The sequence below is a fragment of the Myotis nattereri genome, assembly GCF_964212035.1.
Source record: "Myotis nattereri genome assembly, chromosome: 15".
Lineage (NCBI taxonomy): Eukaryota > Metazoa > Chordata > Mammalia > Chiroptera > Vespertilionidae > Myotis > Myotis nattereri.
In genome coordinates, this window is record NC_138090.1 from 29,892,243 (window position 1) to 29,918,074 (window position 25,832).

The 25,832-nt window shown below is 59.4% G+C and overlaps 1 protein-coding gene across 2 annotated transcripts in view; it reads right to left on the bottom strand.

Moving 5' to 3' along the window:
• Positions 1-25,537, bottom strand: part of PIEZO1 (piezo type mechanosensitive ion channel component 1 (Er blood group)) — a gene marked incomplete at its 5' end in the record, with an annotated part of 59,258 nt that extends 33,721 nt beyond the window's left edge. For both annotated transcript variants that reach the window (XM_081106671.1, XM_081106670.1), the window contains one exon: positions 25,474-25,537. In XM_081106671.1, coding sequence (XP_080962797.1) covers positions 25,474-25,537 — 64 coding nt within the window. The remainder of the gene's footprint in view (positions 1-25,473) is intronic.
• Between the last annotated feature and the right edge of the window lie 295 nt (positions 25,538-25,832).

Below are 25,832 nucleotides of genomic sequence, written 5' to 3' on the forward strand. Positions count from 1 at the left end.
AGGTGGGGTGGGCTAGTGAAAGTCACAAATATCCGGGACCACTCAGCCAGGACATGCCATTCGGAGGGCTGGACACCATGGCCACGGCCTGAAGGGAGAAGGGGGCCTGCCAAGGGGATGTCTGACATCCGAGACCCCCAGGTCACATGCTCCAGCGACAGTCCCCCAGAGTCTGGCCTATGCCTCGGGAGGGCTGCCTGCTCCGAACCTTGGTTTCCTATCTGTAAAGTGGGGGCAACCACGCAGCATAGGGGGCTATGGTGGCGATGGGCAGGCACCTCACACGTGGCTGCTTAGTGTCTTAGCAGCGATGCTCTGACATTTTAGCAACATTTGCAGGACGGCCTCAGGAAACAGACCGGCAGCCTGAGCACGCCGCCACACTGCCTGCACCCACAGGCGGGACAGTGGCTTTACCGTAGGAGAGATGCTGGAGCTGCGGATGTCCCAGGGAGAGGCGGTGGGCCGGGACCGGGGTTGGGGGCGCAAACACACCATGGCCATCACTGTCAGTATCCCCATGCACCTGAGGAGCGCTATTGCTACCTCTACTTTGCAGGTGAGGAAACTAAAGGAGTCCCAGGGAGTGGCTGACACTCCCCTGGAAATGGCATGGACCTAGGTGCCCCAAGTACAGAAGGCACCAGGATAAGGGTTGTCCCCAGGCCAGGGTGCAGGGGCTGCCAAACTGGCCCACAGGCAGGTAGGGAGGGTTGGTCCAGCACTAGCAGGTCTAAGGCAGTAGCTGGTGAGCAGGGACCCAGCCAGCAGACCCGATGCAGGAAACCAGGACCAGGGCACAGCTGCCCACCTGCCCACTCAGCTAGGGGACCCAGCCCTCCCAGAGGCAGCCAGGGCTGAGCACATGGAGGAAAGGGAGTCAAGGAGGGCAGAGGGAGGAGTGCAAGGGCTGCTGCCTGTCACACGGCCACTTCCTCCTTTTCCCACTGCGCTCCTGCTGGGGTGAGGCCCAAGGGCCTGGGCTGGCCTTCTGGGTCGAATCGAGAAGGGCTGATGGCCAAGGGCTAATTAATCTGGAGGAAAGTCTGTAAGGAGGTGGCTCAGTGGCACACAGCCCGTGCCAGGAACCAGGAAACATCACTGCCTTCCTCTGGGCCTCAGTTTCCCCATCTGTGAAATGGGGCTAGAGCCTGCGATCTGGCGGTCCCACCTGGCTCTGCGGGAGATGGGGACTCTCTGTGCCGCAGTTCCCGCAGCTGTTAAGTGGGAGGGATCATAGCTCTCGCCCCTCGGCCTGTAGCTGACAGTGCCTGGTATGTAGCAGGGGAGAACTAACTGGACCCAGCTCTAAGACACTGCTGGCCGCCCAAGCCACAGCCACCCATCTGCGCACACTACGATGCTTCCCGTGTAAGACTGAAATGAAAACAAACAGCATTTGTGTATGCAGACACATAAAAAGGCCCAGAAAGATCAACACCAAACTGACGTCAGTGTTCACCTGTGCAGAGGGACCCTTGACCCTATTTGTGAGGTTTCCATTTTTACAAGAACATGCTCATGCGTTAGTGTGGCCATCACCAAGTGGACGGGGGCGGGGGGGCGACTGGGGGAAACATACCACCAAAGGGGGTTGGGTCACACAGCCCTGGCGCTCCTTTCAGAGAAGGGTCCAGGGGCTGGGACGGACATGAGTCACCTGTGTCTGCACAGGGTCATGGCAACAGCGGGTGGGACCTGAGCGTTCCTGACCAGGCAGGCACCTTGCAGGCCTGCCTTCTGCCACCCGCCAGGCGAGGCTCCTCGGAGGCGAAGCAGGGCCCAGGGCTGGGAGGCCTCGAGTCCCCAGGTGACAGCTGTCAGGCCAGGGCAGCTGCTGGGGACCGAGGTCCTGGTACCAGCTCCTCCCCCAGCCTGCTGCATCTCCTGAGTGCTCCTTCTGTCTGATCTGGCTTGAAGGACAAACCCATAGGCACTTCCCTGCTAGCTTCTGCCAGCAGGCAGACGGGGCAGGGAGAGGAAGGAGAGGGTAGACAGATGTGGCAGAGAAGGCACTGGGCAGTGCCTGGCTGTCCCCTGCCCTCCACTGGAGCTGCCCAGGCAGCTGGGCCTTATATTCCCACAGTGGCGGCCACAGTACCCAGGCGGTCACACTTGCCATGCCCCCGAGGCAGGGTGCAGAACCTGAACCCAGACCCAGACCCAGACCTGACCCAGGGCATAGGCCAACCCCACCTTTCTGGAAGAGCAAAGCTGGCAAGGTTGGCCCGGGGCCCCAGGGCAGTCAAGCGTCCCTTACCCTTAGGGACAAGAACTGGTTGGGGTCAGCATGGGCAGTGAGGCCTGGCATCTCAGAGCTCCGGGCACGCAGGGACCCTTGAAGGGCACACAGACTATGGAGGGTGGGAAGGGGAGCTGAGGGGGCCTGGCCAGCACAGACCCTCCTCACCCACCCTGCCCACAGCCCGAGCAAAGCCTACCAGTCTCCCTGAAACACCTGGCACTTCAGCCATCGCCCTTCAAATCACCCTCCGTGACCCACTTTGCAACACTTCCCCGCCCCAGCCCACGTTCGTCCCCTTGGTAACTCCAGCGCTGGCCACACGCTGGTATCCTTGGGGGCTGCACTCCCACAGCAGGATGGACAGTCACGGGGACATCCCCCCCACCCTCCCCGCCCAGCTCCACAGGACAAGGAGAGCAAGAGAGCCAGGCAAGTGTCTAGCGCACCCTCAGCGCATAACACAGGCATCACTTCAGTCACAAAGCTCTAAACACTCAGACGCTCACAGAAATCCCTTTTGTCTCACAGGAGAGAAGACTTTCATGTCATGGCAGAAAAGGGGTCTTTCTAAAGTCAACAGAGGAGAAGGACCAAGGAGCCGACACTGGGGGGAGGGGCAGGGCAGAGGAAGGGGGGAGGGGCCTTGGCAGCCAAGGGACATTGTGTTACCTACTTGGAGCCAGGCCACGAGGCCTGGGCGCCACGGCTCGGGTTTAACTGGCACGGTGTCCGGGTTAATGAGCATGGTGTCGGGGACACTTGGTTTTATGGCTCACCTGACCCAGGCAGGACAGGGTGAGGATGGCCGGGTGCCCTCCCTGCACTAGCTCTTGCTGAGCGCCCAGGACCTGGGGGGCCACAGAGGAACCCCAAAAGAGGAATGAGGCAGCCACAGGTGCCCCTCACAGTCCTCAGTTCGATCCCGCAGGTATGGAGAGCATGCCTTTCCCAGCCACACTCAGCCCAGGCTGTCGGGAGGGGCGGGGCAGCTGCAGACAGGTGACAGGGCAAGGGACAAAGAGACAGCATGGGTGATAGGAGGGATGACCACCTGCCCAGGGGCCAAGTAGACATCATGAGGCCAACCCTTCGCAGCACAGGTGCCAAGAGGCCCAAAAAGGGGGAAGGGGGCTAAACCAAGTCTTGGGGGTCCTGACAGCTCACCAGCAACAACTCCGCAGGCATCACCTATGAGACTCCCACACAAGCCTGGGCCAATATTACTGTGCCCATTTCACGGATGAGCAGGCTGAGGCTGTGAGGAAAGGGCTCCCAGAGGTGCAGCAGGTGGAGCAAAGGGGACGTGAACACCTGAGCCCTCTTCTCAACCAGTGCTGCCTGAGGGAGCCCAGGCTGGGGTGACGTGTGCTGATGTGAGCTGCTCCTTGGGGGCACAGGCAGCCTTCTAACTGTTTATAAGCCTCGCTGTTTACAGGCCTTGCTAACTGTTTACAGGCCTCGCTAACTGTTTACAGGCCTCCCAACCCCAAAGTGTCCACAGTAGAGGCGTCTCCCATCCCCCCATGGCAGGCAGGCGGCACTCTGCTCAGGTGAACAAGGGGGGCACTCCATACTCCTCGAGGCTGCTCAGAGCCCTCCCCAGCACTGCCGGGAGCCCCCTTCCCTGCTGCGCAGCCCGAGATCCTCTCCTAGGACCCGCCGACTGCCGGTGGTGGTCCCAGTGATGACCACCACGCTGCCCATTGTTGGGAGAGCAGATATGTGTTATGTGCTCCGTTCCCCGGAAGAGCAGGCACTGGCTGCCCGGCCTCAGCCGGATTCCAGGGCAGGGGTGGGGCCCACATTCCACAGGGAGGGATCTCCATGGAGAGGCCCCGCCTCCCAGGGCAGGAGACCAGGCTCTTATCTGCCCGGACATCTCTGCAGCTGACACAGGTAAACAGGCGGAGGGCAGGGTGCCCAGGAAGGGAGTGGTTTATGGACGTGGGGCCCTGATGTGTGGTGGGCCCGCCCCTGCCTGGGCCGTGGATTGGAACGGGGCACAGCTGGGGCCTATACAGAGGGTCACTTTGACCGGTGACACAGTCGGCCTACATAATGAGGTCCCCAAGGCCAGTCACCAGCACAGGGAGCCCGCCTGCCACACGAGGGAGGGGGGAAGCTGGTGCCCTCCGCCGCTCCTTTTCAGGGCCTGAGCCTGATCCTCAGGTCACGGGCCTCCCAAATCTCTGCCACCAAGACTCCTCAGGGCCAGGCAGGACCCCTCCAGCCTCAAGAAAAGGGGCTCCCAGCTGAACTGTATCTCCAGACCCTGAAGGGTAGCTCTGTGCAGGCAAGGGGGTCCTCCTGCCAGAGTCCACAGGTGGCCCTGTCACAGAGGGTGCCTACCTGGGAGGGGTGCAGCCAGATCCAGGCGGTGACAGGACAGCTGTCCAGGGGTGAGGCCAGGTGAGGCCTCAGGTTATGATTCAGGTCTGCCTGGGGTCCAGCTGGTGCTCTCCCCAATGAGGTCGCAGCCCCCGGGTAGGTGGGGCAGGTGGGTGAAATGGCTCCTTTGTGCCAGAGGCCACGCCCGGAAAGACCCAAGGCTAGCCTCGAGCAGAGCCAGCCATGAACAGAGCCGGCCTCGAGCAGAGATGGCTGCAGGCCCCAGGCCAGTGGCTGCTTCTCGTCCACAACCCCTTCTCTCATCAGCATTTCCCAGCATTTCTGGCCCTGCCTTCCCCAGGTGACTGTGAGGACCTAATGCGAGAGCCATGCATGTGCTCGTGGAGGGCTAGTTGGGGGGCTCTCTTGAGAGCGAGGGCACATATGAGGGGAGGGGGCGTGCTGGTTTCAGGAAAGAGTTCACTGTAAAACTGAAGAGGGCGCAGCCACCACCCTGCTCTCTGGAATGTACAGAGGAGGCAGTCTGGACAGTCCCCTCACACTATCTGCCTGACCCCACAAGTCCAGAAGCCTCTGGACCACACTGATTACCGCTAGGCTCTGAGTAAACAATGATGCTCCATGACCCAGAGCCACTCCCACACCCATCCCTACCCCCTAATTCCAGGTCAACTGATATGATTGGGTTCCTACAGAGGTGGCCCCCTCCCACAGTGTGGGGGTTCCTGCAAAGGTGGCCCCATTCCATAGCATGGGGCTTCCTACAGAGGCGGTGCCATCAACGCCACCTGAAATGATGGGCACGATGAGGCCACGCTGCCCAGAGGACTCCCCTGAACCAGGACACAGGCCTCTTACCCAACCCACACACCGCTCCTCAAGGCCACAGCCCGGGCCACCCAGATCCTGCCAGGCAGACAACCCACCCAGCACTGACCACCAGATGGGGCCTCTTCAGCCCTCAGCAACAACCCTACCCAGACCACTCCGGGCCCGGGGCAAGGGCAGCCACCTCGCTCCCCTCCGTAGAGGGCAGAGGATGAGAGAGGGCGACACAGAGTTCCTACCAGAGCACCACAGCCATTACAGTGAGCTGGCCCACATGGCAGGACGATGCAAGCTTCAAGTTGGGGTGAGGGTACACATCTGCCACAGGTGCCCACATAACAAACACCAAGGACCAGCACTCCCTGCGTCAGGTGTGGTCATAAACCGGTAATGCAGAGAGATGGGGCCTGAGCCAGGAAATCCACGGAACATCCAGTGCAAAGGCCCTAGAGAGGAAATGCGCGGGGAGCTGTCGGCAGACTCGGAGAAAGGCAGGGGACGGCCAATGAGGTGGGACGGGCTGTGACACATGGCACAGGCCATACATAATGTCTGGGTCTCCATCGCTGGAGACTGGACCTCCCAAAGGCCCCTTCAGTCAGTAGGCCGCGTTTTCCCAAGTTCTCTACTGTGACAAAACTTAGCACGACCCACTTCGTAGAGCGATGGTCCTCCAGGCAGGGTTCCCACACCATTAGCACCATCTGGGGATTTGGTGGCAGTGCAGATGCTCAGGCTCACCAGACCTGTGGGGGGCGGGCCCTGCAATCTTTGTGGTGACACCCCTCCAAGGGAACACGGATGTGCCCCACGGACAGAGAGCTGGCCCTCTGGACGACGACCTCAGGAGCTGGCAGGACACGGGTGTGCAATTCTTCCAACTCAGAAGGAACAAGCAACGTGCTTCTCCATCACCATCTATTTGCCACAGAGACTGCTCCATTGGCCTCTGCGCCTTCTTACAAGCCCTGCCTCTCCCCAGAGTGGAGACACGTCCTTAAGGACAGCCCGCAGCAGCAGGCCCAGAGGCAGCGGGGGCTTCCAGAGCTTCCGGGCTGCTCGACCCTCCCAGTGGCCACCTACCCAATGAGGGATCCACCCCAGGCAGAACCGGTGCCCACGCCTCCTCCTCAGCTCAGGACACGAGGTCGGGGTGCTGACTCAGAGCCCCGCCCTGTGGCTCAGCAGGCCCCCAGCACCCCAAGTCCTTTGGCCTGTCTGGTATGGCAGGCCCTGCTCTCTAAAGCCCTTACTAACACCGAGGGAGGAATGCCACCTGGCCACTTCTTGCTGGCAGATGGGGGCGGAGTCACTGGCTCCGAGAGCAGCCTGGCCAGGTAGGGGAGGAGGGACCACAGGCCCCTTCACAACCCTGACCTCCCCAGGGATGAGGGAGCTGGGTGGGGTGTCTCCATCTGGCTGTTAGGGAGGAGGGGCTATCGTCATCTATGCATATTTGAGCAGGAGGCTCAGCCTGCCCACCCTGTGCCATGGCTTCCCCAGAATGGACCAGATGACAGGTGACACCTAGGTGTCCTTGGAGAACCTGATATGCCATTTCCATTCCCGATGAGGGCGTGGGGTCAGGGAACTTGCCGGAAGGCCTGGAGGTGTGGCCAGAGATGTCACGGGCAAATCAGCTCAGAGTCTGTGTTTTTTTAGAGTAGCAGGCTGGGTACTTTTGTAACGGAGCAGCTTGGGTGTGGTGGTTCATTGTACATGTCAACTTGGGCGCCCAGTTTAGTCAAACACCAGTCTGTGTTTACTGTGAAGGTATGTTTTAGTTGGGACTCATGTTTAAATCGGTCAACTCTAAGTAAAGTAGGTGACAATCCATAGGTGGGCAGGTCACAGACGATCAGATAAAAGCCTTAGAAGCAAAGACTGAGGACCCCTGGGGAAAAGAATTCTCCAGGAGGCGGTCTTTGCAGAATTTGGACTCAAGATTGCAACATCAACTCTTGCCTGAATATCCAGCCTGCTGAGCTGCCCTGCAAATTTCAGACTTGCCAGCCCTGAGGTTGTGTGAGCCAATTCCTTAAAATAAATCTCCTGCCTCGCGTGTGTAAATATATGTATAGACATAAATAAATGTGTGTGTGTATGTGTCCCTTATTTAAGATGTCATAGCTATCTGTGTCCTCTTGGTTCTGTTTCTCTGGAGAACCCTGCTTATTCAGCTGATTCTGAGGTTCTGTGAACACCGGGCTGGCCCTCCTGTCTCTGAAGTCCAGGCCCAGGTGACAGCTGTGTGGCTTCGGGGATGGGGTGGACAGGTTGCCTGGGGCCCCACACGTTCCCTGGAAATTCAACAAGCTCATGAAGAGACCAAGGGAAAAATCAACACAGTCCGCTCATAACAACCAGCTGGCCCCACCCCCAGGAAACCAGCCCCTGGAACAGGGACCCAACCCACGCCGCTCTGAGAACCCAAGGACATGACCAGCGAAGGCCTGGCAAGATGGCTGGTGGCCTCCCCAGGCTTGAACCCTGGACTCTGTCAGGCCAGAAATGGGCCTCAGTTTCTCTTTTGCAAGAAAGGTCGCTGACCAGCTCATATAACTTTCACTTTCCTTTTCTTCATTTTCAAAATGTTGTTTAGATGCAGAAAATCACAGAAAGTAATAAACACTCAGTCCCATCCCTCCTGGTACCACCTGTCTGTCTCACGCAATTCTCCCCCAAATGGATATTTTACCAAATGAAACTTTACTGATTATGCTGAAGTTCCCTTGCTCATCTCCCTACAGTTCCTCTCCCTCCTCGAGGAATCGCTCCTGCATTTCGGGATGTCCTCCCAGGACGAGCCCCTTCTGAGCGCTGCAATTCCATCCGGGGTCATGTCCAAGGGGCATTCCCTACCTGAGGCCATGGTCTCTCTGGGCCTCAATAAATGTACCTGTGACCTTCCTGAGCCAGGCCCTGTGCCACCAAGGAGGTGCCAACCTCGCTGGTCTTGGGCACTCCCAATTCCGGGGAGACCAGAACACAAGGCCCCAGCCGGCCGCCTAACACAGTCCTGCCGAGGGGGACAGAGGTCTGGGCGGCTCAGGATGAGAGCGGAAGGGGGTGGGGCAGGCCCTGCCCTTCTGCATAAGCGGGCCACGGGGCCTTTCCCCTCTTAAATCAAGTTTGAAACTTCCAGAGGCACGAAGCCTGGGCCTGCTGAGAAGTGGCTGAGGGGGAAGCTGGCTTTGCTGGAAACCACGCTCCCCTCCCCAATCTCTCCCATTTCCCCGAAAGTACAGTGCCATCAGCTCTCAGCTTAGGCAAGGCGCCGGTCCCACACTTACAGGAGCCCGAGGCGGAGGGAGGCCCCGCTGTCGGCTCACAAGGGCCTGTGCCTGGGGAGGGAAGGTCCCCACAGCTCACAAGCCTAGCCCACACAGCCAGTGAGTGACAGGCCAGGCTGGACCAGCTCCCTCTGACCTGGGTCCTTAACGGTGGGGCAGTCCCTTCAAGGACTCAGAGCAAGGAGGGAGCCAGGGGATTCTACAGCTCCCATCACTGGCAGGACAAAACCCACCCTCCCCAACACAGCTCCCCACTCCCCACCAGCCTTCCCAATCATGCCCAAGACTTCCAGACAACTGGACTCTCTCCTAAAGAGGCCACACAGCTCACACATGCAGGCCCCTCCCCATGTGCACGGCCAGGCACGCCCACTACCCTGCCTAGCTCTCCACCACCTCCTTAATTCAATGGCCCCTCCAGATGAGGCTGGCAAACCCCTGAAGTTCTGTGTTGTCTTGGGGGTGTCCTTCCGGGGGGAGCGGCAGAGGTGCCTGCTCGCTCCCACAGGCCATCACCCAAGGTGCAGTCCAGTACCACAGGCTTCCAGACAGGGCCAGCACGATGTCCGTCCTCGGCAGTGACCATCTCACGGCTGCCCCGCGGGCCCTGCAGCCCCTCCCCCACACCATGCCCAGCCCGGAGACAAAACCACCGTCGGCGTGCTGGCTCCTGATGATGGAATAAGCTCCCAGATGAGAGGAGAAGCTGATTAAGCAGCCACTTAAGAGCAGAGAGCGACGTTCCCTGAACCCTGGGAGAGGCAGCGGGTGGGGACAGGGCAGTCCTGGCTAAAGCTATACATTCAGTTCCTGGAAAAAGAGGAGTGAGAAAAAAGACCGACACAGCCATCTCACCCACCACATCCTGTTTTTATGGAAAACTAATCTAATTCCTAACAGCAGAGCAAGCAGCAGACATCCTCAAGGGTCCCAGGAGGCCATGATGAAGGGGACCCAAGAGGTGGGAGGGCTCCCTTGGTCCAGAGTGGCAGAGCCAGCTGCCCTCTCCTGCTAATCCCACCCAGGGCTCAGAGCTCCACCCCAGGGAGGTCAGCGATCGATGGTCCCTTCCCAGCATCCAGGGTCGGGCTGGCTCTCACCCACACACCCCAGTCTCAGCTGGACCCTGCCCCCGAGCAGCCTGCACCTCGGGGCTGCTGCCCACGACGGCACAGTCTTGAGGACCTGCTTCTGGACCTGGTGGCCCAGTGGCCACAGGACTCGGGCTTTGGAGTCAGAATAGCCTTGGCTAAAGGTACGGCCCACTGCTGTGAGCTGTATGACTCTGAGCCTCGGCTTCCTCGCCTGCCACACAGGGATGCTCGCCCTGCCCGCCTCCGATGCCCTGCAGAAGGCTGGGCACACTGATGGTATCAGAGTTGATTCTCATTGCCACAGTATCGGTGCTGTTTTCTTCGTGAACATGAAGAGTGCTTTCTGTCCCCCACCTGGGGCTGGGCCTGTGCTCGATCCTGGCGGCCGAAGGCTAGGCTCAGAAACAGCCACCTGCCCAAAGCCACGGAGCCCTGGAACTGGAGTCAGGCCCCGCGCCCACTGCACCGTGACCACAGATACCCTTCCAGGCCCCTCCTGCTCCTGCTCCTGCTCCTGCTCCTGCTCCTGCGGGTCAGGGACAAGCCTTTGGGAACCTGCAGACTCCAGTCAACATGAGGACAGAGGCTGAAAGCGGCAGCGGGCTGGCCCCGGACCCAGGCCTGGCTGCACTGTGTTCCCGAGTCCCTGCTAACACAAGGATCTGTGGTTCTTGGGCTCCTCATCCAGCTGCTGCAGCCGATGGTGGGAGACCCGTGAGGGACAGAGAACAAAAGGGCCAGGTGAGCCCAAGATGGGAGCCAGGAAGGCCTCGCATCTCCTGCATTCACCAGGCGCCCAGTGGGCCTGCAGAAACCAGCTCCCAACGCCTCCCAGGTTGTCCCTCTCACTTGGAGAGATTCTTGAGGCCAGGGACACCCCACCTACATGAAGACATGCTCACTGACACCAGCCCCTTGTCTGGGGTCCCTCCCCACTCACTCTGCTGGCCCAACTGGACAATTCCACCCTCACAGTCTCGATCTGGGCGGGCCCTGTGGAGCCCGAGCGGGAACCTGCAGGCACAGTCAGCCCACAGGGTCAGCCTGACCCCCATTCCCAGTGAGGAGTCCCCTGGTCCTCTCTGTCCTGATACCGACACACCGGCCCCGCTCTGACCGGCCCCGTGGGCCCCACAGCGGACTCTGGCTCCGGTCCTTTCCAGCTGTGGGACTTGGAACTTGCTTCACCTCTAAGCTGTGACCTTCATCCGTACAGCACAGCTGACTCAGCGGCTTCCCCAAGAGGCCACAAGAGGACTTCATGGCTGAGGGGATGGGAAGCAGAGGGAGGGCCTGCCCTCAGGCACTCAGCCAGGGGCCCACTAACAGCAGAGGGCCAATGGGGGTTTTACAGGGCACCCCCATCTTGTTCTTTCCGTCAGCCAATGCCCAACCCTGTCCTGGGAGCAGGGAGCTGCCTGGTGAGGCCTTGTCCTCTGCCCTGCAGCTTCCCAGCCAAAGCTGGAGATGATCCCCTGGGTGTGGAGCCAGGTGTCCCTCCTCAGGGAGGGCAGGACAAAATGCTCCCCAGCTGCCAACACTAAGGAACCAGGAGAGGTGGCCACCAGCACAGGCACCCCCCACCCCTAGCCAGGGCTCCAGGCTGTGGGCCGGAGTGTGCTTGCCTGAGCCACTCCCTTCCTGCCGGGCTGGGGAGGACCCTCTGCCAGCAGCCCAAAGTCGGCCTCTCAGTGCCTTCGCCGCTGTCCTGTGGGAGCACCCAGCAGCCCATGACTCAGCCAGAACCAGCAGACTCGACCGGCCTAAAGCTGAGAGCCGTCCACGCCCCCCTCCCCCCCCCGCCCCCCCCCCCCCCCCCCCCCCGCCCAGCCTCTGCCTTGGTGGCTGGACGTCACCAAGCCGCTGAACAGCTCTATGCCTCAGCTTCTTCACTGGTGAGGCCACCGCCATGCCCGAGGGCTGCGAGGAAGAGCTCGGTGGTAACAGTGCATGGCATGCAACTGCATCTTGGCCAGGCTTCGTGATGACATGGGACGCAGCCCTGCTGGCCCTGAGAGGTGGGTGACTAAGAGGCTAGTCATCAAATTTTCAGCAAAGGCCATGAGGGTGTGGGCGAGACAGCACCAGCCCCACCTCTCACTCAGGTGGACTTCGCAAGGTCCTTCTACCCCTAGCACCTGGCAGGGTGGGCCCAGGGCATGAGGACAAGCAGAGCAGGCGCTAATCTTACAAGTGGACATTGAAGCAAGTGGCCTCAGAAAGACCCCATGGGTGGAAGGGTGGCTGTTGGTGCTGGGCGGCTGGCGGAGCAGGCTCTGTGCCCCGGCTCTGCTCCAGAGGGACTGCCTACAGTACAGAAGGTGGTTCTGTTCCACTTTTACAGGTGAATGTTCAAGGCCCAGAGAGGCTGAGTGATCGCCCCAGGGCACCCAGCAGCAGAGAGAGAACTTGGAGCTGAGTCAGGTGGGAGGGGGAAAGAGGAGCTTCCCATCCCACTGCCTCTGCTCTGGGGGCACTCCCCCCCGACCCCCCGCAGCTGGCAGAGGGAGGCATAAGGCCTCTTAAACCACTGGTTCTGAGACTCACTGCCCAGCAGCTGCTGGGCATACAGACCATACACACTCAAGCCTAAATCTCAACACGGCGTACCCTGGAGTGCCCAGTGACCATTGTAGGGATTCAGAATGAGCCCCAAGATGTGCCTCTTGGGGTACATGGATTATTTTGAGGCAAAGGCAAGTGAGACCCTGTAGGCTTGACAGAAACTTCTGCCTCCTCTTAACTAATTAGAAGAATTTAAATTAGGGGCCTTGCCCATAATAGATTATCAGAGATAACCTTAAAATTTTTTTTTAAATCCTCACCTGAGGATATGTTTTTATTGATTTGAGAGAGAGAGAGAGAGAGAGAGAGAGAGAGAGAGAGAGAGAGAAACATTGATAGGTTGCCTCCCACACAGACACCGCCACCGCCACGGGATAGAGCCCACAACCTAGACATGTGTCCTGACCGGGAATCAAGCCCACAAACTTTTAGTGTAGGGCAGCGGTTGCCAACCTTTCAGACCTCACAGACCACCAGGAGGCCCCCAACACTCCAACCAACTGAGCCACCTGGCAGGGCTCGGGGATGACCTCACTTATCTCTAGGCAGGCGGACCTCTAATTACTGACCATGTGCTCTAATCACCCAGCAGCGACCCTCCTCCCCCTAGAGCCCCAGGTGCTTTACCGTATCCCTAGCTCAGAGCCTTATATACTTTATCTCCCTTTCTGTCTCTGACTCTCTCATGTACATGGGTTCCCGTGCTTATGTGTATCATTAAATTTGGTTATTTTCTCTTGTTAACCTGTCTCATGTCGACTTAACTATTAGAGCAGCGGAAGGACCCAGGATCGTGGAGGACAGTCTCTTCCTCCCTGCTCAGGATGAGGCTGCCCCACAGGCTCCCCACGCTCCACCTGGCACAGAGCGGGCTGGGGCAGAGCAAGGGTCCACAGAAGCGGCACAGGCAGTGACACAAGCAGTGACTCCGATCAAACACTTGATGCCCTGACTCCCTGCACGGCCACCAGAATGAACATCCCGCTACAGCTGGGACCCGAGGTCCAGCATCTGTGCCCAGGGCTGAAAGCGCTCGCCTGTGCTGAGCGCTGGGTAAACCGCTCGCCTGTGCTGAGCGCTGGGTAAACCTCTCGCCTGTGCTGAGCGCTGGGTAAAGCAGCAGGAAGCTGGGCCCTCTGCACAGTGGCAAGTAAGGAAACCATTGATGTGCCCATTGCCCAGGGCCTAAGACAGCCACGTGGGTTTCTACCGCTCGGCCCCTGGCAGGAGCTGCCGCTAAGAACACAGTACAATGAGGAAACCAGCCTCAAGTTGCAAGTAACCATCATAAACAGATGCTAGGACCTGAGTCCCCTGGAGGCTGGCTCACACCACCCGGCCCCTTGCCCCAGGGGGAGGGGGGAAAAAGCAGCACAGACCCAGGTGGCCCCATGAAATGGCTCCAGTGCCCTGTCACCTCCTCCTCCTGGGCTGGCTTCTTTTGGCAGCTCCCACCCACGTCCTTAAAGTCACCCTGCACAAAGGCCAAGCTCCTGACACTGCCCTGGCTGCATGTTTCCGAAGCACTGTCCCCCAACAGGATCACTTCATCCCAAAATCCCTCAGCCCTCCCACACAGGGCCACGCCCCACAGGCACGCGGGCAGCGCCTCCTGAAGACACAGCCTCTGGAAGACAGGCGCATGCACAGGCCCCCCAGCCCCCGGGGTGCCTGGAAATGTCTCTCAGGCTCTGGAATGTGATGCAGCCTGTCCAGCCAGAAGCTTCAGCAATTAATCACTCCTCCGGCTGCCTCCTTCCCCAGCCCTGGAAGATCCAGAAGGTCCGGGGTCGCCTCCCAACTGGCCCATCCCCCTGTGGCCCTTGCAAATAACTCTTGGCTTCCAGTCTTCATTCCTTGCTCTCCAGGACAGGGACCTGAGGAGGAGGAGGGGGACAAGAGTGGGACAGCACGGGAGGGGGTCCAACAGTGGAGAGCTACGAGGGGACACCCAAACAGGGAACCACGGACACAAGGACCGCCCACCCCGTTTAGGGACAAGGGAGGAGATAGGAAGGGAGAAGAGGGGCTTTGCTCTGAGAAAAGGCGTGAGTGGGCAGAGGTCAGGCGGTGGCCAGTCTGGAGAGTGGAGCAGGGCTCCCTCCGTGTGTGGTCTCCCGAAAGCCTAGGCTCTGTTTATTCTGTGTAAGCCGGACCTCACTCTGGAAGGACTGAGACAGCGCCCCACTTCTCTGCCCCCAACTGGAGTGTCTCCATCTGCAACCCTGGGGATACAAAGCGACCAGGAGACCCCCCAGACTCTAAGGGCAGTGGGGTGATAGGGAGGAAGAGAGCCTGGTGACCCTTGGCTTTCTTAGGCAGAGGGCACCAGAGGGTCCCTCCAGATCCAGGACCCCACGCAGCGTGACCTCCAGGCCAGACAATGCTCTATACTTTGCTTCTGTGCTAATCGCATTCTCATGAGGTCACATATGTGCCCACTTGCCAGGATGAGGAAAATGAGGCAGGAGAGGTTGTTGCCAAACTCAGACAGACAAGCTCAGGAGCCAGATCACAGTCAGCTCCTGGAAAACTGGGGCTGCTGCCATGAGGGGGTCCCCTCAGCCTCCACCCGGGCCCATAGGAGACCTCAAGCCACTGCCCCTGGTTCACCTGCACCTCCAGCAGGTCCCCCACATCCCTCCAACACTGATCTTCGGAGATTAGGGCCCAGCCTGGCCCCCTCTCTGGACTGGGAAGGTCTGCACTCACTGATAAGGTCTGGGACACAGCTCCTGCAGTGAGATAGGAAGTGTCCCCGGGCAGGGCTCGGCAGCTGGTGGGGCCGGTTTGAACATCAGAGAGCAATGAGCCTATCCCAGTCTCTGCCTATGTCCCCCCTTCCCCCCCCCACAACCCCGCAGGGACCTCAGGACCGGCTGACAATGCTGTAATAACATCAGCAAGGACATGAGTGTGCCCAAGAGGGGCCAGCAGGACCTCAAAGGGTGGAGAAAACCCCACCCAGGCACTAGTCTCTGGGAAGCAAGTGGGTGCCTCTCCACACAAAGTGGAGGAGAAACAGTAGTGTTTGCTACGCCACTGGGTCCTGGGAGGGCAGAAAAGGAAGCAGGAGATGCTGTGCTGACCCCAGGGAGGGGGGAGCCGCCTGACAAGGACAGGCCCCAAGAACTCACATGGCAGTTCATCCACTGCGAAGATGCAGGAGCGTTTCAGGGCTGCACACGGCTCCCTGGGGGATCAAACAAGCCAGAGCCAGATGGAGGTGCACTCGCCAAGCACCTGGGCGGGCATAGGGTCTGCAGGTCCTGAAACTGCTATCCTTGGACTCAGAGTTTTTTTCTGAGAAACAGTCAGAAGGACAAGCAGGCAGCACACGAAGATGGCCACGAGTCCCTGGGAACCACAGGGGACGGGGGGGGGGGGGGGGGGGGCAGACCATCACTTTGCAGAGGCTGAAAGGAACCCACTTCACCCAACAGGTGGCCCAGGGGAGGCCATGCTGAAGATAACAGGGCAAGAGTCCCAGCCACGCCCACGACACCCAGGACAAGGGTGGGTGAGCGAGGGTGGTCCCCACAACAGCAGGACAAAGGCCCTGGGAGAGGATCTGAGAGGTGGGGGGGGGGGGAGGGGGGACGAACAGAGGGCAGAGGTGAAGGCAGGAAGCTTGGGAGGGAACCAGCCCAGCCAAAGTGGCAGGCCCACCCGCCAGGAAACGCTGAGCGAGGCCCCGTGCCCGGCACCCGGCCGCAGCTGCCTCACAATGCTCTGGCCGGGGAGCTGGCCAGCTAACCAGAGCACGTCGCAAGCTAATGGCTTCCATTAAAACACCTGCTATTAAACAGACAGCATTCAGGAAATGATTAGAGTTGGTAAGCCACAGGTGGGGAAAATATAGGTGGGGCAAAAGCAGGTTTACAGTTGTTTATATAGAGAATAATACAGTAATTAATAAATAATACAATAAACTGTGTTCTGTGTATTTGCAACTATAAACCTACTTTTACCCCACCCTATATTTCCAGTGCATATAGCTGATAAAGGCCTAAAACCTAGAACCCATAAAGCACTCCTGCCCGAGCGGGTTTGGCTCAGTGGATAGAGTGTCAGCCTGCGGACTGAAGGGTCCCAGGTTCGATTCTGGTCAAGAGCACATGCCTGGGTTGCGGGCACGGTCCCCAGTGGGGGGCGTGCGGGAGGCAACCGATCAATGACTCTCTCTCATCGTTGATGTTTCTGTCTCTCCCTCTCCCTTGCTCTCTGAAATCAATAAAAAATATTCTTTTTAAAAAAAAAAAAAAAGAACTCCAGCCCTAGCCAGTTTGCTCAGTGGATAGAGCGTCGTCCTGCGGACTCAAGGGTCCCAGGTTCGATTCCGGTCAAGGGCATGTACCTTGTTTGCGGGCACATCCCCAGTAGGGGGTGTGCAGGAGGCAGCTGATCGATGTTTCTCTCTCATCGATGTTTCTAACTCTCTATCCCTCTCCCTTCCTCTCTGTAAAAAATCAATAAAATATATTTTTTTAAAAAAAGAACTCCAAAGAGTCAGAAATTAAAAGGCAAATAACAAATTTTTAAAAGAGGGTAAAAGTCTTAGAGACTCGTCACAAAAGATATCAAAGGTGATTAACATCAGGGTGATGCAGATTAAAGATATCATCTCACGCCCACAAAGCAGCTAAAATCAGAGGCACACCACCACGCACTGGTGAGGGCGTGAGCCCTGGAGCCCGTCCCGTGCAGGGAGCGGAAACCACGGCACCCGGAGAACTCAGCAACCCCACGCCCAGGAGTGTAGGAGGGAAGGCCATTCGGCATGTGTCCACAGAGACAGACACGACTAGCCACCTCGCTCACGATCTCCAGAACAGAACGGGTAAACGGATGTGCAGGTACAGCAGAGGGGCACTAACTACAGAAGAAGGCACCACCGCCAGCCTGGGCCAACTGCAGAAGCTCTGCACGAGCAAAGGCACCAGACACAGCAGCACATGGCCCTCGTGGGCCCTTGAACCTGGACCCCAAATACAGCAAAACTGACCTAGGGTGACAGGAAGTCAGAGCCGTGGGGGACGACCAGAGAGGGCATGGGGGGCTCTGGGAGCAGAAGTGCCCGTCTCCTTTGAGGAGGTGGGTGTATGCACGCACTCAACTGTCAAACCTCACCACACAGGACACTCAGGACCCCGGCACTCATCTCAGCTAAAAACATAATGCACGGACTAAGAGCTGCCCTCCACTGGGGACTGTCAGGATCCCCTAAGCTTAAAGCAGGACCCGGCTTAAAGCAGCTTCTCCAAACACATCTGCCAGTGTACAAAGGTGGCAGAGTGCCCCAGTGGCTGGAAGGGAGGAGGGGCAGCCACAGGAAGATGGTGGCAAAGGGAACAGCTGGCAGGGCCTCAAGGCAAACACAAATTCAGCATGTTGGGGGGCAAGACAGAAGCTGGGTGCTTGTGGGGGATGAGGCACAGCCGGAGGAAGGAACTGGGAGTCACCCATTACACCCACAGGCTGAAGGCACAGGGGCCAGAGCTCCCGAGAAGCAGGAGCGTCAACGGCAAGAACCCTGGCTCTGGGGGCAGGCAGACCTGGTGCCAACTACCACCTACCTTCATGACGTCACCCCCATGTCCTCATCCATGAGCTGAGGCCACTACCTCCCACCTGTGAGGACGTGAGCATGCTCACTGACCGTAGAGTGCCGATACAGCAGCAGGCAGGACAGTCAGGGGCTCACTCTGAATGAAGACGAGATGATTGAGGGCCCTGTGCCAGGCTGAGGAGCAGGGCTTTAACAGTGGGCAGGTCTCAGGGCTGTGTGTGGAGGAACTGCTGCCCAGATGTCTCAGGAAGGCCATTTGGGACGATACTGGATACAGCGCCGGAAGCCTGGGGCAGGGAGGGCCAAGAGGCCGCATGTGTGTCCCAGCCTGGGGTGTAATGGCAGTGGACGTTAACGGAGGGTGCAGAGCAGGTAGGGAGACGAGGGCACACCAAGTTAGAAAAATGATGCAGAGGTTTGTGCCAAGTGGCCAGTCTGCTGGAGGAGAGGCCAGACAACTCCACGGGGTTAGGAGACAGAGCGAGGTCAGGCACGGGCGGGTCACACGCAGATGGAGACCGAGGGCAGGGAGTTCATGGGGGCTGGGAGCTGCTGTACTAGGCCGGCCTTATGGAGGGGCAACTAGCACACCGGGTCCAAACTGTGCCTGGACTGTAAGTTGCCAGGGCACGCTCACGCCTGCGGGCAGTCTGGGAGGCCTGCTCCTTTGGGAGACAGCACGAGAGCACCCCCGCCACGCCAGGAGGGGCGAGAGGCACGCAGCACGGAGCCCGGCGCTCAGGCGTCGTCGGGGTCCTTATTATCCCGGCCACCAGGAAGGAAAAGGAGGGGCAAACAGCTGAGTTAGGAGTAGTGAATGGATGACCTCATTCCCCTTATAAAGACGCGTTTCAGGTTGTCATAATGATGTGTTGTTTTAATGGTGCTTTAACCACGAACAGAAATCAAGTGAGGACGGAGGGAGATCGCCGCCATGCCATAGAGGCAGACCTGGACCCGCTCCGTGGAGGAGCTGGGGTGATGGGAGTCCCAGCCGGCAGGTCACAGGTGCTGGTGGTTTCACAAGGTGAGACTGAGACCCAGGTCTGAGGCCAGTGGGACTCCTCACAGGCCCCCTGCCAGGGAGCCCTCACCTGGCCCTCTCTGGCTCTGCCCTCTGGTCCTGGCCACAATCACGCCTTTGGTTGCTCCTCAGGCACAAGGAATCTGTTTATGTGGTAGTTTTATTTTGTTTCCCCCGGATCCACAAAAAGGCCTTCACAGGGCAGGGGGAGTGGGACAAGGAGAGCTTGGGGAAGGACAGGTCTAGCTGGCACACCTAGACATTGTGGGTCTGAGCTGACCTGGGAGCCGCCTGGAAGGGGCCTGAGGACGCATGTCCCGCCCCAGCCTCAGCTCCCAGCACCCAGCTCCTCCCCACCTGGTGGCTCACGGACCTGGGCTGGAGGCATGGCCCCGAGCCCTCGCCTGCCGGCTGGCTCTTAGGCCCGTCTCTGCCACCCATTCGCTGGCAAAGGAAACCACAAGAAGTGGCTGAGGTGGCCACGGTCCCTCTTTAGCCTGAACCCAAGGAAGGAGAAGTGGCCTCGGCTATATATACTTACGGAGAAAACAGTGCACAGATAGAAGCCTGGTAAACAGCTGGCCCGTTAGAGGGAACCTAAAAATACTCCCTATAATTATGTTATTAAAACACACCAAAAAATGGACCCACCCCACAGAGCAAAGGCCCCCAGACGGCTGCAGGCAAGCAGGAGGCCATGCACGTCAGCCTGAGGGTGCCCTGGCGTCACCCGGGCATTGGTTTGGGCCCGGACGCTGCCCCGTTTTGCCCCCAGCCGGCTCTCACCTCCCCCTGATGGGCAGCCTGCCCCAGGACTGACCAAGCTGCCCAGTCTCAGCCTGTGGCTGTTCATCTACAAAATGGGAAGCTCCTGGCCCCATTTCCACCCCCAAGAAACATACAGGAGCAAAAGGGGGCAGCACTGCTGTGATTCCAAAGTCCTGGGAGCAACTCCGCTCCCACGGAGGCGGATCACAGTGACCATGGTGGCCGCCTGGGCAGGGCTGAGGGGAAGCCGAGTCCCGGGCCGCAGGCAGCACACAGGCAGGCAACGTTTATGCTCTGACAAAAGAGCTGACACGCCAGCACGATGGGTCCTGCAGGGCCCCCAGCACACCAGCCAGGAGCAGGTGAGCGGGTTAAAACAGGAATTCCATCTTATCTGATTTAAAATTTCACTATTTTATTAAAAGTATTTATCCATTACTTATGTAACTAAAACTGAATTAAAAAAATCAAAACCAGGGGGAGGGGATCAAGTCTGGCCCTCACTGTCCACTCACTTAGCCAGCCCTTCCCCTGCCCACCTCCACCTGGCCACCACCAGAGGCTCTGAGCTTAGAAAAAAACGCCCCCACAACACCCCCACCCACCAGGCCACCCACTTGGCTCCTTCCAGAGACAGAGAGCCTGACCTGGGCGCGCTGCACTGGTCTGGGAGCCTGGAGTTGCCATCCCACCTGGCTGCCAGCTTCTCTCCCTCCAGCAGACCGGCCTTGCCTGGTGCTCACCTCCTCCCTGCCCAGCCAGCCCCATGCCCAGCCTGCACCTTGTTATGTATGGCACTATTTGGGGACCCTGTCTTACGCGGCAGTAGTTGGGGACTGCACCTTGTGTGGCTAATTTGTTGCACTGTGTTTCTTGCCCATCTGGCTCAGCACACCACTGCATGCATAAACCCAGCAAAGGCACTTACAGAACCAAAGCACCAGGAGCTGGGGCACCCAGGAAACTAGAGCCTGGTTAGAAATGGAGAAGGATGCCCCCTAGCTCCTCCCACGGCCACCACCATTGGCCCTGAACCAGAACTCGCCCCTGGCTCCTGCCCAGAGCTCAGTCCCTCGAGATCTGGATGAGAACGCTTGAATGGAACCGAGAAAAACTCAGGGAAAGGTCCTATGCGAGCTCACAGGAATCTGCCCGCTTGGCGTAATGCGTGTTGGCTGAGGGCCGGGCTATGACTACCCAGGGCCCCCCCAGACACCTCACCTCCCCCTTCACTACTGGCTGGGCAGCCCTGTGTGCATGAACCCCAGAGGTGGGCAACTGACTCCTTCCATTCTGCTCCCTGGAGGCCCCGCCTGGCTGCTGACCACCAGCATGTGGGCCTAGCGCGCTGGCACCTGGGAACACGCTTAGGGCTCCTGGCCCACCAGGACCGTGCGTGGGGGCTGCCCTGCCGCTGCTCACATCCAGAGTCCTGGGTACCAAGAGATCAGAGGCCTGGGGGTGGCCTTCAAGCTTTTACTGTCTTGCTTACAGGTGAGGAAACTGAGACACAGAGAGAGGGGTAAGGGCTTGGCACGTTCAGAGCAGGACAGAGGCTTCTGTCGCCCACAAACCCTCCAACCAAGTCAGCTGAGCCTCCCCCATCTGTCCAGTCTCCTCCCCCGCCACTTCCATTCCCTCCCCTCGCTGTCCTCCCCAGGACCTTCCACCCCTGGGTCTCCCACAGGTGATATCCTGCCAGCAGGTATGGGACCACCTGCTCCAGGAAGGAAAAGATTTCACCTCCAGCTTCCTCACTTCCTACCTGTGTGATCTCGGGTGAGTGAAATAACTTCCCAACACCCAGGTTCCTCATCCAGAAAACAGGCTGCATTCACAGGGGTTCAAAGGTCAAGAGTGTAGAGCAGGTGGTCCTGACCCTCCCCGTCCCCCCTCCAGGGGACTCAGGGTGAGTGAGGGGACAGGAAGCTGGCGGTACAGCGGCCAGCCACACTGCACCCCTGGGGGGAAAGCTTGAGACGGGTCCACTGCCCGGCAGACATGTGCTGCCTCACCAACTGCTTCCAGCATACTTGGTCCTTAACACGAGGAAGGACCAACTTACAGTGGCAACCAGCAGGGGGAAATCGCCATTTAGAAGCTTACATCTTTCTAAAACAGGTAACAGAAAACCCCCAACATTTTGTTGAATTCTAAGGAAAAGTGTTTTTCTGAACCAGCGTGGTCAAGAGTGGCTTCCTGTAGGAGGAGGCTGCACTGGGCCCTGGAGGGTGTGGTGGCCCCGCGGGTGGGCTGGCCCCATCTCCCAGCCACCACAGAAAGCCGTGGCTGTGCTTAGAGCAGAGGGAGCTGAGGGCTCTCCTCCTTCTCCATCTCTGAGCACCGAAAGCAAACTCAGTGCCCAGCCAGAACTGGGAGACACCGCCCAGGAAGCAGCCCGAGGGGCCAGGACCCGAGGCTGGGCGCTCCTCCCACCTCCAGAGACAATACTTCCTCTGTAGGACCCTTCCTGGCTGGGCCCGGGCTCTCCATGGCCTGGCTGCCAGCAGCATCATGGCCTGCAGATGACCACAAGTGACCCATCCTCGGCTCCTGGCAGACCCTGGCGCCTCCCCCAAACACACACACACACCCCTCAGTCTGTCAACCAGAGGCCTGTCCTCCTGGGGCAGCACAGGGCTGTGTCTCTCCCCCAGGGCCACAGAGGAAAGCAGGACCTGCCCCCAGCTCCACAGTCCTCAGTCTGGGTGCTTTCCTTCCTCAGTGGCACCGCAGAGCATGGCCTCTGGATGGGACAGACCTGGGATCTGCTGCTCTGAAAGCCAAGCACGGTGCCCCCACCCCCACCCCGGGGTTACTGGGCAAATGAATCCCACACCTTGACAAGGCTCCAAGCCCAGGCGTCTATTTCTCATTGCCAAGAGAAAAGACCACGTCCTGCCCTCCTCACAGGGGTGTGGGGACAGTGCTGGTGGCACTATGAAAAGGAGGAAGTGTCCCATTCTAAATGGTAACACTTCTCAGTGACAATCCATCTGGTGCAAGTGACGCCCCAGTGTGAGGTGGGCGTGCCTTCGGGGGCCGGCAGAAGCCATGCACTGCATTTCCACTTTCACGTAGTCAGTGATACAACCACTGCCTTCTAACCGCCTCCCTTTCTGCTACCAGGTTTGTTTCTGGCTGCCCTGTAAGGTCAAGTCATGAGGTGTGGCCTGTTCTATGGGGATCACACATGTCCTGCCTGACATCTCTCTAGAAGCTTCCAGCGTTGGGTCCTGAACCTCCATGGCTCCAGGGACAAGAGGTGAGCTGCTGAGGCCTCCACCCTTCACTGGGGGACTCGGGGAGCCTATCATGACGAGGAGGCTGGGCTTTTCCGGCAGTAATCCTGCACCACGTGGGGAGTGGTGTGGGGGCGAGGGGCACCCCAGGATGATTCAAACTCTCCCCATGACTGCTGCCTGAGCCAGCACAAGTCTGACTAACATCCTCTGAAGGCCTTACCTAGCACCCACCTCTTACTTCCAAAACTGTAGAAACAGCCATTTCCAGAGCTTGTCAGAGAGGAGGAGCTCAGGAGACAACTGAGGGAACATTCCACCTCCAGCCGGGCAGCCGGCCTTGATACCAGGACAGCCAGTGGGCCCCTGGGGACGGGAGCTGCCCACGCCCTGGACAGGGTCTCAGGTATCACCCGCCAGCCCGGCTCAACATCACCCTCCCTCAAAGCTTAAGAAAAAATACGGAAGCCCAAGCCCCACAACCAGGCACAGAAGCCGTGTGGGGTGTGGCCTGGGCATCAGACCTTTCCAGAAATTAATAGACTTTATTTTGGGGGCAGTTAGGTTTACAGCAAAACTGAGCAACAAGTATAAAGAATTAGTCCTCAAGCTCCCCAGGTGACTCCACTATGACCCAGGTGGAAACCCTGCACTAGCGCCACCTCCACATCCAGGGACAAGACCTCTCCGCGGGGCCACCTGAGGAGCCGCCAAGACCCAGAAAAGAAGCCAGGACCCCTGCCTAATCCTTGGTCAACAAACTCCGGGCCCTGGGCCGAACCTGGCTCCACCACTTGTTTTGGCACAGCCCACAGCTAGGAGTGGTTTTTACATTTTTTAATAGTTGGAAAAATATCCGAAGATTTCATGATGTGAAAATATTTACTACCTGGCCACTACAGGAGAAGTCTGCCGCCCCTGTACAAGGAGGCTCCCCACCTAGGGGACACGCCCTTCAGGAGGGACCCCACCTCGGCAGGTCTGAGCATCTGATTCTCTCCGCTCAGGGGCCAGGCCAGAGAGGATACAGGTGCGCTGTGGGAGGGCAGGTGAGCCTGCACCTTTGAGAAGCTTCCCTGTCCCCCCCACCCCCCCACCCCTCATGGCACCAGCTTCTAAGCCGACCTCGAGCTGCGTCTGTCCTGCTTGTCTGTGCCCTCTGGGGAGGCACGGTGCACAGCCGCTGACCCTGCACGCTCCCGGGCACACCCCATGCTGTCCTGTACACACAAGGGAGGACTCAAACCCTCCTCTCCGATCTCAATGTTTTCACCGAGTCCTGTCTTGAAAAATTTCCCAAGTTTCACCACCTTTCTCTGCTACAAATCAAAACACAGTCTGTCTAGGAGCCAAAGTGCAGGCCGCTGTGGATCTCCCACACCCCTGGCCCAGGGGAGCCTGCTCTCACCTATAACAGAAGCTGGCAGAGGCCTACCTGGAGTCAGTTAGGAGGCTCAGAAAGACTTTCAGAATAAAAACACCCCATCCACCATGGCTTGACATATTTCCACCCAACAGCCAGATGTTTGCACCCAATGCAAACCTTCCCATGGCTCCGTAAATTAATTTAATCAGAATGCTTTTCAGCTCACACCCAGCAGAGACAGCCCACGTGGAGGGAGCTGGGGGCAGCGTGAAGGATGGAATGAGCTCCTGGGCACTCTGCCCGGGGCACAGGGGGCAGGGGGGGGCGGAAGGAGAGGCCTGACAGCAAGAAGCACAGGATGAGCTTCCGGAAGAGGCGACACTAGTGCCAGGGTTGGGGACCCTGTGCTCAGATACCAGGGCCAGAGCCTCCTGAGGGTGTCCCCTCCCATAGCCCAGGGCCGCACTAGAGAGCGCGGAGTGAGCCAGGGCACAGAAGAGAAGCGAAGGGCAGGGAGGAACCCGAACTACTTTTTCCAAAGCCTGGGCCTCAGCTCGGCTGGCGGGGCGTGGGGACTGGCAGGGAAGAGTGGGGGGCCGCGCCCAGGGCACAGACGTTAGTTCTGCTCCGGAGGCTCCAGATTAAACAGCTCCAGGCAGGAAGCCCGCCTTCTCCCACACGGGGCAGGAAGTCATGATGCAAGTTTGCGTGTACTTTTTTTTTTTTCAAACATGAAATAGAGATTTGTGCCCCCTTCACAGACTCTCCAGCCCGTCCCACGGGGGCAACAATCCCCTTGGGTGGGGGGGGGGGGCGCTCCCCGATGCCCGGGCGGGGGAACCAACCGCACTCTCCCGAGGCGCTCGCGGGGCTGCCCCGTGGCCACCCCGCTGCCACCCTCCCGGCCCGGCGCTCCGACGGGCCCCCTGCGAGACGGCCCGCGCCGCCCCGGCCTCCCCGGCGCTCTCATGCTTCTGGAATGCGGGCGCCGAGGGCCGTGCGTCCAGGGCAATCTCCACGCCGCCCGCGCACAGCCCCCGCCCGCCGGCCTCGCTCGCGGCGGGGCTGGGAAGGGGAGCGCGGGACGTAGCCGGTCCCCGCTCCGAGCTCGCCGCGCCCGCCCCACTCACCGGCCAGGAGCGCCAAGGGCAGCAGCAGCCAGTAGAGCACGGCGCCGAGCACGTGCCGCTCCATGCCCGGGGGACCCGCGGGCCGGGCCCGGGGTCGCTGGGCCGCCGCGGCGCTAAGGGGCGGCGCGGGGCATCCGCGTTTGGCTCGCCATGGTGCACCGGGCGGGTCGCCTCACGTGCCGCGCCTCGCGGCCGGGACCCCAGGCTTGTCGGCAGGGACCCGAGCGCCTCCGCACACTCCTCCTCGGTCCGGGGCCCGCGTCCACTCCCGGGATAGCCCTGCCGGGCGGCGAGCGCAACGCGCGGCTCCCCGCGGCTCGCGGAGGCTCAGCAGGGGCGGACGGCGCTTGGCGGCTGCC